This window comes from Copidosoma floridanum, unplaced genomic scaffold (genome assembly GCF_036245765.1).
Source record: "Copidosoma floridanum isolate Cflo_tuat_1 unplaced genomic scaffold, Cflo_Japanese_pri ptg000007l, whole genome shotgun sequence".
Taxonomy (NCBI): domain Eukaryota; kingdom Metazoa; phylum Arthropoda; class Insecta; order Hymenoptera; family Encyrtidae; genus Copidosoma; species Copidosoma floridanum.
In genome coordinates this window covers 6,458,331-6,477,039 of record NW_028321884.1, presented here as the reverse complement: position 1 = coordinate 6,477,039, position 18,709 = coordinate 6,458,331, and the positions used below count along the sequence as shown (strand labels likewise).

At 34.3% G+C, this 18,709-nt stretch overlaps 3 protein-coding genes across 3 annotated transcripts; all 3 read left to right on the top strand.

Annotated features, from left to right (window-relative positions):
• The first annotated feature begins 6,917 nt into the window (after nt 1–6,917).
• Nucleotides 6,918–9,918, top strand: LOC106645605 (cytochrome P450 6k1-like). Its single transcript, XM_014361496.2, has 5 exons — nt 6,918–7,782; nt 7,866–8,234; nt 8,391–8,575; nt 9,177–9,465; nt 9,537–9,918. The coding sequence occupies exons 1-5, from the start codon at nt 7,263–7,265 to the stop codon at nt 9,710–9,712; spliced, it is 1,539 nt and encodes a 512-aa protein (XP_014216982.2). The 5' UTR covers nt 6,918–7,262; the 3' UTR covers nt 9,713–9,918.
• Nucleotides 9,919–11,680: 1,762 nt separating this feature from the next.
• LOC106645604 (cytochrome P450 6k1-like) lies at nt 11,681–13,511 on the top strand. Its single transcript, XM_089588880.1, has 6 exons — nt 11,681–12,094; nt 12,176–12,322; nt 12,410–12,544; nt 12,711–12,895; nt 12,973–13,261; nt 13,339–13,511. Exons 1-6 carry the CDS (start codon nt 11,737–11,739, stop codon nt 13,509–13,511), a joined length of 1,287 nt encoding a protein of 428 aa, XP_089445006.1. The 5' UTR covers nt 11,681–11,736.
• A 767-nt stretch (nt 13,512–14,278) lies between these two features.
• Nucleotides 14,279–17,630, top strand: LOC106645614 (cytochrome P450 6k1-like). Its single transcript, XM_014361507.2, has 5 exons — nt 14,279–15,419; nt 15,506–15,874; nt 16,040–16,221; nt 16,299–16,587; nt 17,270–17,630. The coding sequence occupies exons 1-5, from the start codon at nt 14,900–14,902 to the stop codon at nt 17,434–17,436; spliced, it is 1,527 nt and encodes a 508-aa protein (XP_014216993.2). The 5' UTR covers nt 14,279–14,899; the 3' UTR covers nt 17,437–17,630.
• Nucleotides 17,631–18,709: the final 1,079 nt, after the last annotated feature.

The following is an 18,709-nucleotide window of genomic DNA, read 5'->3' as shown; positions in this document are numbered from 1 at the left end:
CGAGGTACGGCTTAACTCGACTTGGTCAACTACTCGGACTTCTGCTGTTACTCACCTGACTCCCAGAGCATAACTGTGATTGCTACGATTGTACTGTACCAGCAAGATGTTCCCCCTGTGCAGCGGACCGAAATTTTGGATTTAATTGCAAGTTTGACCTCCAAGTCCTGGCTTATCCCTGCGGCTCACGTCCCTCAACGTCACTCTCTTCTCTTCTTTTTGGCCTGTGTTGATTACTAATTTCCACTTTTCTTGGCTCCACTTGCCGATTTTTGCATTATCTGACTACTTTTGTGATCTAGTGCAAGAACACATACTTCCTTTCATAAAATAAAAAATCAACGTACAACTTGAGTTCTAGACTAACCAGATAAAAGAGCAGTGACCACCCAACAATTCGAATCAGACCTTGAATGACAAAGGTAATCGTTAAGCCATCAAAATATCTTTACTGTGAGAAAATCAATTAAACAGTGCTAGATGTCCGAAAGCCTTGGTAGGAATCAAACGGTCAATCTCAAAGATGCTCTCTAGAAGCTCTTGGACAACAAACGGCAGCTAAAGCTCGTCGTGTTCAAAGTGGTGCAAGTTACACCAGTCTTTAATCAATTATGTAAAATATTTGCTGACCTCAAGGCTGTATTGGTGGCGTTGTCGAGAAAACTAATCAGTGACGCAGTTGCTTTGCTGTGTCTTTGTTTACCTTTGTCCACAGCCTCAAGGGCGACGATGCGTTCTCCGTTGTGTCCCTTGGTATATTTATTAAAACTTTCAAATAAACTCCTACTCTTTAAGTGAGGCTAGCACTCGACTCGTTCAATTTATCACGAGTCCTCGTTTTCCTCTAATTCATCACCAAGTATCTACGTGACGGCATTAAAAAAAAAAAAAAATCAGAAGAAAAACAGAGAAGGATTAGGTTGAATAAACGGCAAGGACACGCTGACCCATGTATGTGTGGATAAAAGTTTGTTTGTTTGTATTTTCGTCTCTTTTTGCTTTTATAATATGCACGAACCATCCGCACCGTCTCGTTTCACCCGTTCATTTCAGTGGGTAGCCCCGTCCCCAAGGGCTCACCCCCTTCTCCTCCTCTTCTACCACCCAAAGTTCGAGATACGAGATTAACCGGGTCTCGCGTGAGCTTTACGCCATTCTACTACTGCTGAGCTGGTCGCAGTGCCCCTGTCTCGGACCGTGTCTGTTTTTGCTGCCTTTCAGTGGTGATAAGCCGTACATGCATGCAAGTAGTATTTGCCTCAAGAGCCCGAGACTAGCCTGGACGTATACTCAGTTTGCAGGTGCCAGCCAGTGTCATCAGCCACGGAGTAATGCTCATAAGGGCCTCGTTATGGATTAGCCGATGTGTTGCGCCCCCTTCTTGCAACCCAATTTTGTATGACTTTAATTTTGTTTTACGCAATACTGATTGTAAGGGAATACCTCATCGCTGAAGATGTGTACTTGGATTCTTTGTGGTTATTGTAATGACACTAATTGTACCATTTATTGTTGTTATTTACAGCTTACAAACTGTGGTTTTGAACGATGACAGTTATGTTTTATCAAGAAGTACGAAATTAAATTGAAAATTTTTATAAAGCACCAAAAAAATAAACAACTTGCGGGACTATTCCTCCTTTCGCAAAGTCTCTAAAAACTTTTGCAATGTCAAGGAGTACAAGTGCATCCAAGATAAAAGTGTAGAAAAGGTGCACTGTTTCCATATTACAAAAAGCATATACATACAAATATGGGTAGTCCATTTAATGAGTAAAATAAGTTTTCTCGAAACTATAAGTCTCACAAAAAACTGTTTTCTTTGAAGATCTCTTAGTTGGTGCAATTTGATAGTCCATTCAAAGAACAGCAACCTTATAAGCCCTGAGAAAAGAGACGAGGGCATGAATTCAAAAAAGAACAGCACAATATTAGCAAGACCCGGTAAGACAAAGGAAACAAGTCAAGAAGGCTGGTATAGAGAAAAGAAAAGGGGGAAGGAAAAAAGCAACCGTGAAAGGGAGGGGAGAGAAAAAAATAGATTTGAAAAAAAAGATTGAAGAAAAAGTGGGATGGGAAAGAGAAAAGACGAGGCTCTGAATGCTCGGGTCAGGAAGGAGAGCCCGAATAAAAAGACGTGCCATGAAAGAGCCAAGAAGCAGAAGAAGAGGCGCGAGCAGCCTCGGCGTTTGGTCCCCTCGTGGCCAGAGACACTAGAAAGGGGTGGAACAGAGTGGCTCTATCAGTCTCTTGTGTTCTCGTGAGGTTCAAGCGGTGCCCCTCTTTTTCACCTGCACCTACTGTAAAGAAAAAAAAAGATTAAGCATTGCTGTGTATACACTCGGGTACACACCAGGTAGGGGGCGTCTTCGCGGACCAATCGATTCCCGATGTACCATTGCTCCAGACTGGCTGTTGTGTTGTTCTGCGATGGGTAATTCTGAGGGCACTGGGCACTTCCCTTTTGATCCTATAGAGCAATTTCTTTTTTTAACTTTTCTTCTTCCATATTTCCATAGAATTTTGTCTTTTGATCTCATCTTGGCAAAAGATATGACTTCATCATTAAAACACATGTGATTAAATATGTGAATATGCCAAGGTTAATTCAACCCTTGCAATCGCAAGCTCATCAGGTTAAAAGTTTTTTGAGGCTTTAATTAAGTATAGAGACGACCAAGTCAATAATCTCTCCACTACTCCAAAGTCTCGTGGAAAGTTTACTGGCAATCGTTAAAATTTAAATCGCTTTTCATTTGACTGTCGATCTTGCGTGTCATCCTCCCCCTAAATCGATCAGGGTGTCATGTAGATCAACCGTTTTTGATCGATTTTTCATCAAATTACTGCTCACTATATTCTAGTTATAATGAACAAACTCTGGGATATCTTTTCAACTTCTTTACGATACCACATTACCTTCCCTCTTTTCCCTAATGTACATCCAATTAAGAGGTCATTAGGAAAACTCCTGATTCATTCAAGGGTAAAAAATGTCACTGCAAAACTCGACTGGCTAGAAATGGACCTTTTTTTTCGTCTCTGTTAATTAAACCACTTTCATTGAGAATCAAGGGTCAGATAGTTGTCTTATCGCGCGCCTCAGTCGGCGACCTCGTCTTGGATGGCTAGTCGAATTTTAATTTTACGCTCAACGAGAGCATCGATGGTCCCCCATAACGACTCCATATTTCAGCAGAAGAGACACAGTAAGAGAGATATTTCCCACCCCATGCCAGTGGAGCCACGCGACTTTGGGAATTGTCTCCAGGAAATCCGCGGAAAAGGAGGCGATTAAGTAGATCACCTTCACCCCGTTTCAGGGACTTGGCTTTTCTCCTTCTCTTTCCACTGCTGTACCCTAGAGATAAAGAAGCGAATTAAGAGGACGAGGTGAGGATGGCCAACCTGTCGAAGAGCTTATGTACGATATTTTCTCATCCACAGCCGTGAGCCGATGCATAATTCACTGGAACAAAAAAATGGGAATCAGGAAGTAGCAGCTCGTGCTATCTCGGACAGATCAGAGATTAATAGGAGTTGATCGGTCGCTTTGCTAATCGAAGTCTCTAACGCGCGAGAAAAAGTTCTCGAGTAGATTCTCTGCTGTGGAGAAAAAAAAAACAAAGTGGCAATTTTTATTCAAATGCGGACATCAATGCTTTATCTGATAGAAATTATGGCTCTACTCATAGGTTCTTTAAAAGTGTGGTGATTTCGGGCAAGTGGCTGTCCTTATGAGACCAAGTGGTGGTAGGATTAGGATTGAGAGAAGTTTAGGGTTTTAAGTAAGTAGGCTCGGAAGGAGGAATAAGAGCGTTAAAAGTTAAGTTTGTAAGAAAAATTGGTGGTGACGAACGAATTTATATTTCGGTACTCGAGACGTGTTGGCGCACAAAATGTGTTTGACACTACTTTGAAATAAGTTTATTAATATTTATATATAATTGTAATATAATTTAACATTTGATTTTAAGGTCAAAAGACCGAAATCGACACTTGACTTAATTAAATGAAAGTTGAAAGTAATACACTAATTCTCTGATGTTCAAAATGTCATTCCTCAGCAGGAATCAAATAATTACCATGAATAAATTATGGCATCGCGTCGGGACGCGTTTGCAGCTAGTAAATATTGAATGAAACGGAGGTAGTCCAGCGAACGCTGGGGAAAAGTACAAAAAGCTTAAAAGCTCTTTTATATTCAAGGCTGGTCGATAAATGCAATCAAGGCGAAATTAGCAACGATATTTTACGCCCAAATGTGCACCAGGACTGATGTCCGTTGGAGCAAGGCTGGTAGGGCCCTGAGACCGCACTTTTATACACGTTCATAAATCATATCGACCTCCTCGAAATTCCAAGTTAAGCTGTTTTGTACTGCTGTTGTTTTATTATCGAATTTTCGATAAAAGCTCGAGCAACGTGGAAGTATAAGACAAGGACCAGCAGTGAGACTGAGCCTGATCTGCTGCAAAGTTTTATACTCTTCGGCCGGATGGTTAGCTAACTAACGGGTTTATCCATACAATTTAATAAAATGTTCACATGTATTCATGATCAAGTTTTTATTTTATACGTCAATTTTATTTCTATTAAAAGTGTTGGGTGCTTTTTTTTTTTTTATCATTCCGTAAACTAAAATTATTTCGTATTTTTCGGTACTATACCTTAAATTTAAATCGTTAGCTGCTTTATTAATAAATAAAACAGTACAATCAGAACTAAAGTTTCATTGATAAATGAAGTTACAAAAGTAGAAACTTAGTCTCGAATTTTTTTAATTCGATTTGGAAATTAATCTATAGTAAAAATCATATCTGGCAATGATATATCTTTGCAGTATATAGTGACCATAGCTTCGTTCCATTTTTCCCTATCCTTTTTATACATCTACAATCTAGTTGGATTTTTTTTTAATTCCAATATCGTAGCTACTTAACAGTTAATATCAATTACCTGAGCGACAACGCAAGAATATGAAGGTACAAGCGATTCTGCGTTATTCTTCCTTTGAAAGTCAATGTGAACGCTGTCCATTAATAAAAATCAGCATAACCTTTAAAAGCTCTCTCTTGTTTTAATTTTTAGAGAGATTGATCTGTAACAAATGTATAATAGTAAATTCCAATTTTTTTGCTGCAATTTGATCGGGGCATCATTTTAGTAATCATTCATTGCGTTAAAAGTAAAATGTTGAAAGAATAAAACCAATTATTAAGGTTAGGTAATATGTAAAACCCGGAATAACAGACAGAGTTCCGCTCACATGTTTATCGAGCTTCTCTCACACTCCAGTTAAGTTTTTACATAGTGATGAGAAAGGGTGTAGGTGTATCGTACCTACAGTCATGCGCTGCATAACACGCGCATCACAAAACTCCACTGCCGCACGAGCCAGAGTGACTTTGCCAATTTTTTTAAAGCCTTTAGTAGTGATAGTCAATGAGATTAATAAATTTTTCTGAATAACTGAATTGATGTGTAAAATTTATGGTAGCCCAATTACAGCACGTAGTAAAACTTATTCCTACTTTAGGCGTTTACTGCGCCCTTCGTAAGAAAAATAGTTACGAAAACTACTATTCTGCTGGTAACAGTACATAGGTACTTTTCAAAAAATCAATAGGAATAACGTTACTATGAGAAATCAGAGGTTTTCGTCACATAAGTGCCATTCACCATCGGGACCATTTTGCTGCCCGAAGGACAGTGTATACAACTTTTCCTACCAAGTGCGCAATAAGCGTCCAAATGGTAAGAAAACCGCCTTTGGGTAAAAAATAGTAGTTTTTGCATGTAGCACACATCAGGCAATAGTTATTTACGTAACAAGTGCGGAAAAGACGATTTCCCGCACGAGTAGTGATTGACTCACACGAGTACCGGAGTTGACGGGAACGAGTACCAGTTGAGCACACGAGTGCGTAGCACGAGTGTGATCGCAAGGTACGAGTTACCGTCACCGACCACGAGTGCGAGTCTATCACACGAGTGCGGGAAATCGTCCCGCACGAGTTGCGTACAAGTTTTTTCGCAATGTGTGAAGAAAATAGGTACAAAATAGGTTTGAATTTTGATTTCCAATGTGTGGCAAAACCTTTGCCGCACACTTTTTCCACACACTGTGCGGAAAAACTTTTTCCGCACACCTTTGTCGCACACTATGTGGGAAAATCAATTTTCCACACTAATACCAGTGCGGAAAACATACATTTTTCGCACACTATTGCGAAATAGTAGTTTTCCTACGAGTTTGAAAAGTCTCTGTTTGCGAACCGAGAGGTTTGCGGCCCGAGCCGAAGGCGAGCGACGTAACGAGGTTCGTAAAGGAGACTTTTCGAACGAGTTCCGGAAAACTGCTTTTTCGCCCGAGGAAGTACCAGCCTCCCAAAACCACCCGTGGGCGGAAAAAACTTTTTTTTCTACAGAGGTCGCAATAAATGTCCAAAGTCCAAACTTCGCGATAAAATTTAGTTCAAAGCAGTTTATTATTCATACACACTACCGTAGTCTCTCAAAAAAATATCCTAGTGACTTGCAATTTTTTTGCTAAAGATCTTCTTTTCTTCGTCTATACATTATCGAGCGTACCCTTCTCCCACTCTCTCATTCACAAATGCGCATACAACCATACGTAAAGGAACGTTTGATCTCTCACGTGTCAAAACATAAAAAATATGTTGACGTGAGTAAGTTACGTGCAAGTGATTACCCACTTCTTCTTTCGTACCCCTTCTTTCCTCTTGTATCATCTACACTATTATCTCTTGCATGATCTTGCAATTATAGCTTAGAACTACAAAGTTAATAATAAACTCTACATGATGCAGCGTTTTTTCAGATTTTTTTTTATCATGTATCACTCTACTGTGATAGAATTAAGAGCCATTTTTACACGCTAGAATGACCTGTCATGGTCGCATTTCAAGTTAAACGTAGTATTTTGCTTAGTACTGCAACGCGACGGTTTTCTTTCTTGGTGCCCTGAAATTTTTACGTTCTTACTTCAACTTCTTTAATATTAGTCGGCTTTTGGATCCGTTGCAAGCGAGTGGACGAATCGTTTTTCGTCACTGTTAACCTGACATGGTTATCAACAACTAAAATTTATTTGTCAACAATCTACTAAACCGGCAATGGTCATTGTCTTCATATACCCATCATTTTATGTCCCAAGTTAATTTGTTGAAAATAAATCAACATTTGATTAAACTAAAGTTGGTAATTGTTTTACTGCTTTGCAGAAACAGTCATTCATAATGGCCATGATACCAAGTGAGCTGATAAATGGCGTTTTAGTGTGTGCTTGCTTATTTCTGGTGGGATTTTATGTGTATGTGACAAGATATTTCAAGTATTGGAAGAAACAGGGTGTCAAACATTCCAAACCATCGTTTCCTTTCGGAAATTTCGGAAAGTGTATATTTTTACAACAATCTATCCATGAATTTATCGATGACATGTATCGGGACGGCAAAGGAGAAAAAATGGTCGGATTTTACGTTCTCGACCGCCCATACGTTCTATTACGCGATCCAGAGTTGCTTAGGAGTGTGTTTATAAGGGACTTTAATATATTCTCGAACAAGGTATTGTGTAACAACAAAAGTGACCCATTTGGCACACACATGCTCTTTTTGGAGACGAACCCTCCGTGGAAGCATATTCGGCAAAAGCTCTCACCTATGTTTACCTCAGGTAAACTCAAGAAGAACTTTGACCTTATGATGGAGATTTACAAGGATCTAGATTTCCATCTAAACAGCTTAGGAGTAAACGGTATGTACATTTAATAAAATAAGCACATGAGGAAGCATATTAACAATCAATTGACACATTAATTCATGATAATGGATTTTTAGATGAAAATATGAGGCCGATAGAGGTCAGAGAACTGTCTGCAAAGCTAATGACTGACGTGATAGGCATTACAGCTTACAACATACGATTTGATTCATTGAGAGACCCTGACGCTCCTTTTCGAAAAATTGGAAAATCACTATTCCGAAGTCAATTGATTCGTTATCTGCAGTTCTCATCTATTCTTTTCGTTCCAGCTTTCCGTACAATATCCAATGCTAAATTTTTTGATATTGGAACGGAATTTTTTGAAAACACATTTTCACACATCGTAGACGAGCGAATTAAATCTGGAGATAAGAAAAACGATTTTGTTGACTTAGTCATTGATATGATACGAAACGAGGAGGGCGATAATCGTGACGAAATTAGTAAGTTATTTTAAAGCTGTTTTTATTTAATACTATTGACCTTTTTTGTGAAAATCAGTTGAAATTACATAGCGATGTGTAACTTAATATAAAACACAATCCTCTTAATATCGTGAAAAAAAGTCTGACAAATAACAGGTTTATTATTATTTTCAGAAGTAGGACGCCGTTCGTGGATGTCTCAGTTGAGCGGAATGTTCTCAGCTGGTTTTGAGACATCGTCAACAACTACATCCTTTGCTTTGTATCAAATAGCCGTAAATCCAGAAGTTCAAAAAAGATTGAGAGATGAACTTGCAAATTCTGTAGAGAAGACAAATGGAAAGTTGACGTACGATGTGGTAAATATTTTATTATTGTAAATGTATCATTTCAATCAACTGTTTAGTATTTTTGACATTCACATAAAGTAAAACAAAGTTTTTAATGAAGGTATATTTTTTATGAATCTTTAATTATTTGTAAAATTTTAAAAATGTGTAAGATTGCTCTATAAATTAATCCTCAATTTTTTAACATTTACTGAAAGTAGGGACATCTCAAAAATACTTAGCTAGTGAAAATTCAAATAATTGTTTTCGAGCTTTACGTATAAATGTCAGAATTAAACATTATGCATAATCATTAGAAGTCCCAGTTGAACAAGAGGGATCTATCACTTTTACTACAAAAATTAGAAACAAAAAAAAAGTGATTTCTATTCTTGTCTCCAAAAATGATAATCTAACATTTGAAGCTCCCCCTATAACGTATTGTTACTGTAATTGATATGTTGTAAATGTGTTCGCCTTGAGCTGTTTCAATTTACGCTAATCTCATTGATGAATTCAAATATTTTTCTGTGGTCTCTAGTCGCCGATAAAATTTATTGTTGAAATATTCCTAACAGTCTATACTTTATAAGTGTTAGACAAAAAAAAGTAACTTTGAACGTTTCTTTAGGTGACCGATGCGCCCTACCTCAATATGATTGTGCGAGAAGCTTTGAGGATGTTTCCTATTCTTACATGGCTCGATCGAGTACCAGATGTTGACTACACATTTCCTGGAACAAACGTTACTATAAAAAAAGGAACTCCTGTTATTTTTCCTCTTCGTTCGATGCAAATGGATCCTAAATATTACAAGGATCCAGAGAAATTTGACCCCGAAAGGTTTTCAGATGAAAACAAGAGCGAAGTCATTCCCTTCACATATGCTCCATTTGGTGAAGGACCAAGAAATTGCATAGGTTTGTTTTGTCTTTTAAATAAATAGTAAAAAAAATTGTTGACTAATGTTTCATTGATGTTTGTTCTACAGGTGGTAGACTAGGACTGTTACAAGTTAAGCTTGCGACAGCTTATTTAGTGATGAACTACGAAATTACACCTTGTGAAAAAACACCAATTCCTTTGAAATGTGATAGGATCAATGCTCTGAACCATCCTGCTGGAGATATTTGCTTGAATTTTAGAAAAGTTCTGACGTCTATGTAACATATTAGTAGTTTAAAATGTTATAATTTATTTCTGTTAATAATGAGCATATCTTATGAATCATTAATTATTATTATTAATGGAATTTTCTCATTAAATTTATATTTATTTTGATACAAAAAGCCTATTGTATCACAATTGTATTGCAATGTAAGTTATGTATTTTTCTGAGAATTTAATTATTCAGTAGTAAATCTAAATATTTATACTTTACTTTTTATTTACCACTTTTTTTTTTAGTAAGTAATTATGTGCATTCGTACTTAGGAATCAATAGATGGATGTTTTTTTTTATAGGTTTGTTACGTAAATTTTAACATTACGCGTATGATTTTAATTGTATTTTACAAGAAATTTTCAATATTGGAGAAAGAAAGGTGTTGGATTTTTAAAACTATCAATTCTCATCGAAAATTTTAGAGAATATGTTTGTTTGAAACTGATTCATAAATTTATCATTACTTTTACGATAAAGTGGAAAAAGTGGCTGGTTTTTACATCCTTGATCGACAATACGTTTTGTTACGTGACCTAGACTTGCTCAAAAGTGTGTTAGTAAGAGACTTGAATACATTTTTGAACAATTTATTGCGTAAAATCAATGGTGACATTTTACTGCATATATGATCTATTTAGAGTCAAACCCACCATGGAAGCACATTCGGCAAAGCCTATCTCCTAGTTCACCGCTTAAAAGCTCAAGAAAAATTTTGATTCTATGATTGAGATTCACATGAATTTATCTTAATAGGTGGGAAATAAATCGTGAATAAATTCAATGAACTCAGCAGTCAATGAAGCTTAAAGTAAACATCATAAATTAAATAATAATACTGAATTTTTATATAAAATCGATTTTTGAAAATTTTTTCCATACGACGTTAGAGAGGCAGAAATATCACTATGTGTCTTTTTTCTTTTGCAAGTCTTATGAGCAAGAAAATGGGACTAGTACAATTCATAGCATACAACATTGGCATAGCCATGGCAAAACTAGCACTGCTGCGCTATATATGTAAATATTTTTTTAAGTAATGTTTATTTATTTATGCCTAGTACAATAAACACGAGTATGACAAAGGCATTGTACAAGAAAAATTATTTAATAATTACATTAGAGATTTTAGTCACAGTGCAATTTTTAAAATCATTTATTATTTTTGGGACTTTATCTTCACGCAAGATATACCATTTCGACCTTTTGACTGCAAAGTTTATAAATTGAGTTAATGCAACAGTAACTTCTTCTGTCTACGCCAAAAGCATAGGCAGATTACTCGATAAAGTTTCTCTTACGTAATGTGTTTCTATCGAAAAATATGTTTTGACTTCAATATTATCTTTTGGTGCAAGATTATTATTATTTTTACCTTGAATAATACATACATTTTTCTGTTAATTATGTTGTAAAAAAAGTTAACTTGATACTTTTTTTTTATAAATATATTCAAGAAAGAGTTAGACAACAAAATTCAATAATAATTCGTTATGATTTATATTTTTACACTAAACAATATTATGATTATGATAATCACTCTTACAATTAAAAGTACTTATTAAATACTACCAAAATATTCATATGTGTGTATCATGCCGTATTACGATATTGCGCTGATGGTACGAATAAAATCAACTAAATTGATAAGCAGTATGTAAAGAATTGATAAGCAGTATGTAAAAAAGCCTCTGCATATCTTCATTTATGCGCAGACAGTATATTTTGTGTAGTTGCAAGAGAACGTAGTGTCTCAGTAATCATAACTAAAATTTTTTTATAATCAAGTCGAAATCCTGCATTGATTAAAAAACTGTACTGTCAAAATATTGTTTATGGATTTTATTTTTGTAGTAAATCACTAGATATGATAGTTTCAATCAGGGAGTTGCTGATCGTATTTTTTTCATGTATTTGTATAGTTTTCGTAGTACTTTATTTGTACGTAACAAGAAATTATAACTATTGGAAAAAGTTGGGTGTCAAACACTTGCGACCATCGTTTCCTTTCGGAAATTTCGGAAAGTGTATGTTCTTACAACAATCTATTCATGAATTTATCGATGACATATATCGGGATGGAAAAGGAGAAAAAATGGTCGGATTTTACGTTCTCGACCGCCCATACGTTCTATTACGCGATCCAGAGTTGCTTAGGAGCGTATTTATAAAGGACTTTGATGTATTTTCAAATAAATTAATAAGTAACAACAAAAGCGACCCTTTCGGCACACACATGATTTTATTGGAAACCAATCCACCATCAAGGTATATTCGACAAAAGCTTTCACCCATGTTTACCACAGGTAGACTCAAGAAGAACTTTGTGGCAATGCTAGAGATTTATCAGGATTTAGATGTTTATCTAGACAACTTGGGCTTACGGGGTAAATACATGAAATAAATGACAGTCAACTATAGTGAACATTACATTAATAAAAAATTTAAATGTTGCTCGAGTTTTTTAGATGAAATTTCTAAGCCCGTGAACATCAAAGATCTAAGTACAATGCTAATGACTGATGTTATAGGAATTACAGCTTATAACGTGCGATTTGACTCTTTAAGAAACTCTGAAGCTCCATTTCGAAAAATAGGAAAATCACTATTCCGAAGTCAATTGATTCGTTATCTGCAATGTTCATCGATTTTTTTCGTTCCAGCTTTCCGTGCAATATCAAATGCTAAATTTTTTGATGCAGAAACAGAATTTTTCGAAAACGTGTTCTCACGCATAGTAGACGAGAGAATTATGTCTGGGAATAAAAAAAATGATTTTGTCGATTTGGTCATCAACATGATAAGAAGCGAGGAGATTGGAAATACCGATGAGATAAGTAAGCTATTAAAGTAGTTTTTCATCGATGATACAAACATGTTTACAATATATAATATTTGATAATACTTGTTTTTGTTAGACTCTCTAAAAATTTGGGAATTTAGCTCGAAAAACTCAATGTTAAACATGTTTATTATTAACATGTTAATAGTTATTTTTTTCAGAAGTAGGACACAGTTCATGGATGTCCCAGTTGGCAGGAATTTTCTCAGCTGGTTTTGAAACATCTTCGACGACTACAACTTTTTCTTTGTATCAAATAGCCGTAAATCAAGAAGTTCAAAAAAGGTTGAGAGATGAACTTACAAGCGCTATGGAAAAGTCAAATGGACAATTAACTTACGACATGGTTTATATATAATATGTTTTTACTCATGTATTTTTAATGACAAGATATATTAAAACAAAAAATATTCAAATTTCAAGATCACCAATGCACCTTACCTCAACATGATTGTGCTAGAAGTTTTAAGAATGTATCCTATTCTTACGTGGGTAGATCGTCTGCCAGACATCGATTACACGTTTCCTGGAACAAACGTTACAATAAAAAAAGGGACTCCAGTAATATTTCCTATTCACTCGATGCAAATGGATCCAAAGTACCATTTAAATCCTGAAAAATTTGATCCGGAAAGATTTTCGATAGAAAACGAAAGTAAAATTATTTCCTTTACGTACTCGCCCTTTGGTAAAGGACCAAGAAACTGTATAGGTAATTATTCGCCCCTCACTCATCAATATTCCACAAAGTTTTGTTTCATGTTTGTAAAATTAGTTATTCATTGGCAGGTAGCAGATTGGGACTGTTACAGATTAAGCTTGCATTAGCTTACTTAGTGTTAAACTACGAAATAACACCTTGCAAAAAAACGCCGATTCCTTTGCAACATGACAAACAAAATACGTTTATGCACCCTCGTGGTGATATTTACTTGAATTTTACAAAAATATCACAAGGATAAAAAAGTGTCTCTAGTATAAAGTATTTTTATGATTTATATTGGCATGTAAAAAATTGGTGTGAAATGTGATTTATTTTTAACTTTCGTAAAGAACACTAGATTTGATATTTATTTAGATAGGCACATTAGGTTTGCTATTAATTGAGTGAATTTTTTTGATAGTAGAGCTCAAGTATACATTTATTTTCAAACAAAACATGTACATGTGTACTTACAAATTTAATTAAAAACATAAAATTTATCGCTCACTATTGAAGAGATAATTTTTATTTTGTCATGTTTTTTGAGTCATGCTATCAAGTAAAAATAAGTTCAATGATACTTTGATTTAGATACTTTCGATTTATCACTATATTTTATTAAAGCCGGTCATATATGATCTTTATAATGTTTTATATTTTCAAGCATGGAAAAATTAAATATTTGAAAATGTCACTTTTAAGTTACCATGAGATCAGCTCGAAAAAATTATACGGCAAGTGAAAAGTCTTCAATCGCAAGATAATTATCCTTTTAATAAAAGATAATGCAGATAAAAACTTATGTATCAATAGACAGTGTTACGTAGGATAAAGGATATGGAAAAATTTCTCTGGCTCCTCCTGCATATTTTAACTTCAAAATTTACAAATTTCTCTGCTACAGAAGTAATGACCTCTGTGTAAGCCATAAACAAAAATAATCCATGTTTTCTTGTGACATTTGTTTAGCCATTACGCTAACTATTGATTGTAGAACAATTATGTAGTAGGTGATCAAATACTAAATGTGACTCGCAATATCTTGGTCTTAATTTTCAAAAACATAATTATGTACACGACAAACTATGACCTATCAAAACTTTGATTTTTATTATACTGTGATGTTTTTAGTTGAAAAAAAAAAACAGCAATGGCCATTTACAATTTTTGATCGCTTACCATCATATGAATTACTTTACAGATCGTGCGCAGTAGGGATAATGTGAGAAAAGACCCTTGATAACCTATGACAATTGTACAGCAAAATAGCACAATGAACGATTAAATGATTAAAAAGTTACAAATGCAAGAAGATCATTAGTAGAAAATACGACTGTGTAAATGCTTGATAAATACTCCTGCCGTAGTAACTGCGTATTGTAAAATAAATAAAAATGATGATAATGTGCTGCTTGCATAAACGAAATGAGTCAAATTGATAAAGTATCTTTTAAGAAGCGTCTATATATTTTTACTTGCAGATAGATAGTATATTTTGTTCCGTTCTGAGGAAAGGTTCTCAAACGTCTTGAGTCGAAACTAAATACATCAATAAATATAAATATTTCATTATTTAAAAATATTGACTTTTACAACATATTCATTTTTCTATGTTTAGAATTTACTTTTCTTAAAAAAAAAGTTATAATGGCTATAATAGGAAGTGATTTAATTACAGTGTTTTTAACGTGTATTTGCGCATTAGCAGTGGGTTTTTACGTGTACGTAACAAGAAATTTCAAGTATTGGAAAAATTTGGGTGTCAAACACTTGGAGCCATCATTTCCTTTCGGGAATTTTGGAAAATGTACATTTTTGAGACAATCAATTCATGAATTTCTCGATCAAATTTATTATGAAGGTAAAGAAGAAAAGATGGTCGGCTTTTACGTTCTCGACCGTCCATATATTATGTTACGTGACCCAGAGTTGCTAAGAAGTGTATTTATTAAGGATTTTAATCTTTTTACAAATAAATTAATGAGTAACAACAAAAGTGATCCTTTTGGCACGCACGCACTTTTTTTGATGGAAAGTCCACCGTGGAAGAAGATCCGACAAAATATGTCACCCATGTTCACCTCGGGCAAGCTAAAAAAAAATTTTGATCTCATGATGTCCATTTGTAAAGACCTTGATACTTATCTCAATAGCGTAGGAGTGAACGGTAGTTAAAATTATTATGGATAGGATAAAGTTAAGTATACAAATCATTATTTTCAATAATATTTCATGATACCAATTAATTTTTAGATCAAATTGCAAAGCCCATCGAAATTCAAGAGGTTTTATTAAAACTGATGACTGATATTATTGGAATTACAGCTTATAACATAAAATTCAACTCATTGACAAATTCTGAATCTCCATTCCAAAAATTTGGAAAATTACAATTTGAAAGTCGACCATTTCGTTATATTCAATTGCTGTCTATATTCTTCGTACCAGCATGGCGTATATTTACAAAGGCACAATTTTTTTATGTTGGGACTAAGTTTTTTGAAGACACGTTTTTACACATAGTGGACGAACGAATTCAATCAGGAGAAAAAAAAAACGATTTTGTCGACTGGGTCATCGATATGCTGAAAAACGAAGAGGTCGATGATAAAAGCGATATTAGTACGTACTTTGAGTGTTTTTTATAATTCAGTTTTTTAAAAATATTATAACAAGATTTACGAATAAGAAAAATTAAAAGTGATTGAAAACAGCTTTTTACAAATAGTTTAAAAAGAAAACATTTTCAACAAAATTACGAAACATTGTTATGATGATTCTATTTAGAAGTAAAACGTCGCTCATGGATGGTTCAACTAAGTCAAGTTTTCACTGGTGGATTCGAAACTTCTTCAACGACAACATCTTTTGCTTTGTACTTGGTGGCTATGCATTCCGAGGTTCAACAACGATTAAGGGATGAACTTACGCATGCTGTTGAGAAAAATGGAAAATTGACCTATGATGTGGTATTTGTTAAAAAAGAAAACAAAAATTTTTTTTTATAACAGACAAAAAATCTTCTTTTTTTTTTTTTAATCTTAAGGTAACCAATGCACCTTACCTCAATATGGTTGTACGAGAAGTCTTAAGAATGTATCCTCTGATTACGTGGGTTGATCGATTGCCAGACGTTGACTACACGTTTCCTGGAACGAATGTAACAATTAAAAAAGGAACTCCAGTTATATATCCGATCCGCTCCATGCATATGGATCCAAAATATTTTCCAGAACCTGAGAAATTCGATCCCGAAAGATTTTCGGACGAAAACAAAGGTCAAATAGTTCCATTCTCATACGCACCGTTTAGCGAGGGACCCCGAAATTGCATAGGTAAGATTTTCTCAACTTACTTCAATATTAATATACATCTGCTTTCGGGCACGACTACTTTAAAATTGTATCATGTATTTTCACCAAAGCAAAAAGCGTAACAGTTCATGAATTGTCTATTGAGGTTGTAAATAAGATTTTGAGCCGCAAATGAGTATGAAAAAAGAGTATTGTATGTAATGTCTGTAATTAATTATTGTGTAAGGTTTCTAGATTAACTCAAATTACTGAAATAATTTTTTTCCAAACAAGCCAAGGTAACTTTGTCTCTATTCTAAATCGGTGTAGCTAGCAATCGGAGAGACTTCACCACAGAAAAATACATTTTCAGCAAGTATGTCTTCGAAGACGTAAATAAATGCTCAAGATCGTAAAAATAACCAAAAAAGAAATAAATACTGCATTCTATGATAAAGAATAAAGTGAGAAAATCATTAAAAAAATTTTTTAGCAACGTAATGTTTTTTTATAGGTGTTATTAAATAGTGTTCTAAGCTTCGACATTCGAGGTCAAAGTATTAAAGATAAAACTTTGAGGTTTTAAAAGAATATAATTTATATAGAATATTATGTATACTACCCTTGAAATTTTTGCTTTGGTGATGAAGTGTTTGACTCATTTAGTATGCAAAAATAAAGTCCTTAGTCACTTATGTATTTCACATTTTCTTTAATTTTATAGGTGGCAGATTAGGACTGTTACAAGTAAAACTTGCCGTAGCTTATTTTGTGGTAAATTATCAACTATCACCTTGTGGAAAAACACCTATTCCGTTGAAAAATAGTAGTGTAAATGCTTTCATGCATCCACACGGCGATGTTTACTTGGATTTATTAAAAATTGCGTGATCCAAAAAAATTATTATTTTCAGCAAAATGTACAACATGTGAAAACTACGAGTCTCAAAATATAAAAATTGTGATTTTTTTTTATAATAAAATGTTTTCAACAATTATGATATAATATATGTACTATATAACATACTAATTAACCTCCAACAAAAAGTCGAAGTTAAATATTATCCAATTACATACGATTATAAAATAAGAAAATTTTCCAAACAAATTTGCAGCTTTTCTTTTTCCTAGCAGTACATCAATAAATAAATGAAACACATAGGTACTAAAATTTCTGCAGTACGGATTAGGCCACCTAGTAAATTTGCACTTTTGCTTGTGCTCGAGTGTATTGCACAGTTTTCCCCACCACGTGTGTATGTGTGTGTGTGTGTGTGTGTGTGTATGTACGTGACTCTCTTTGAGGTGAGAGAAATTTGTATAGGGATTCAAGCGCACGATCCAAACGATAACGAAGAATTTAGAGGCACTCGGGAGATCGTAAAATATTTAGACGCATGAGTGCACCCATACCTCAAGTACAATGGGCAACTAAAAGCGACCTTCTTTCCTCCCTACCTTAATCCACATTGTACCAATGATAAGTGCACTCCTCTTATTTCTTGACACTTTTTTCCATTGTTCTGTTTTTAGTTTTGCTTTTTTATTCATTTCATGTATGTATTCCTTTTTTTATGAATTTTGACGATTCTTTATTTCAACAACTCATTTTGCTAATTCACGTCCCAGTACAGAGTGTGTCTCTAATTATATTTAATTTTTTTAAGAGGGCATTATCAGCTGGAAATAAAAAGGTGACAGCTTAGTAAAGTGCTAAGAAATGTAAGGATTTTACTAAAGGATTAAAATCGTAAAAATGCAACCCATGTTGCGTGAAAAAACTTGCACATTGCATTGGTACTTTAATATACACATTTTTTTTGTACATTTTTATTCTCGTACAAGTTTGTGTTATTTAAAATTTTTTTTTTTTATTCAGTGGAACGAAAAATAAATGTACTTTAGAATACATATGTAATGATAAATACTACTGACCCCTAAGCCTATATGAAGATAATATTTTATTAATTTCTTAATAAAATCTCGTCAGTTTCGTCACAACTGCTGTGTTTTTAGAACCAGTTTCTCCAAATATTAAATTTTTTTCCTTTCAGCCGACAAAGTGACGTAAGATGCTCAATGAGAGATTTTTCTTATGCAATTTTTAAAATGAATTACGCACTGATACTCGATTAAAATTGAGCCCAGACGCAATAATCGGTGC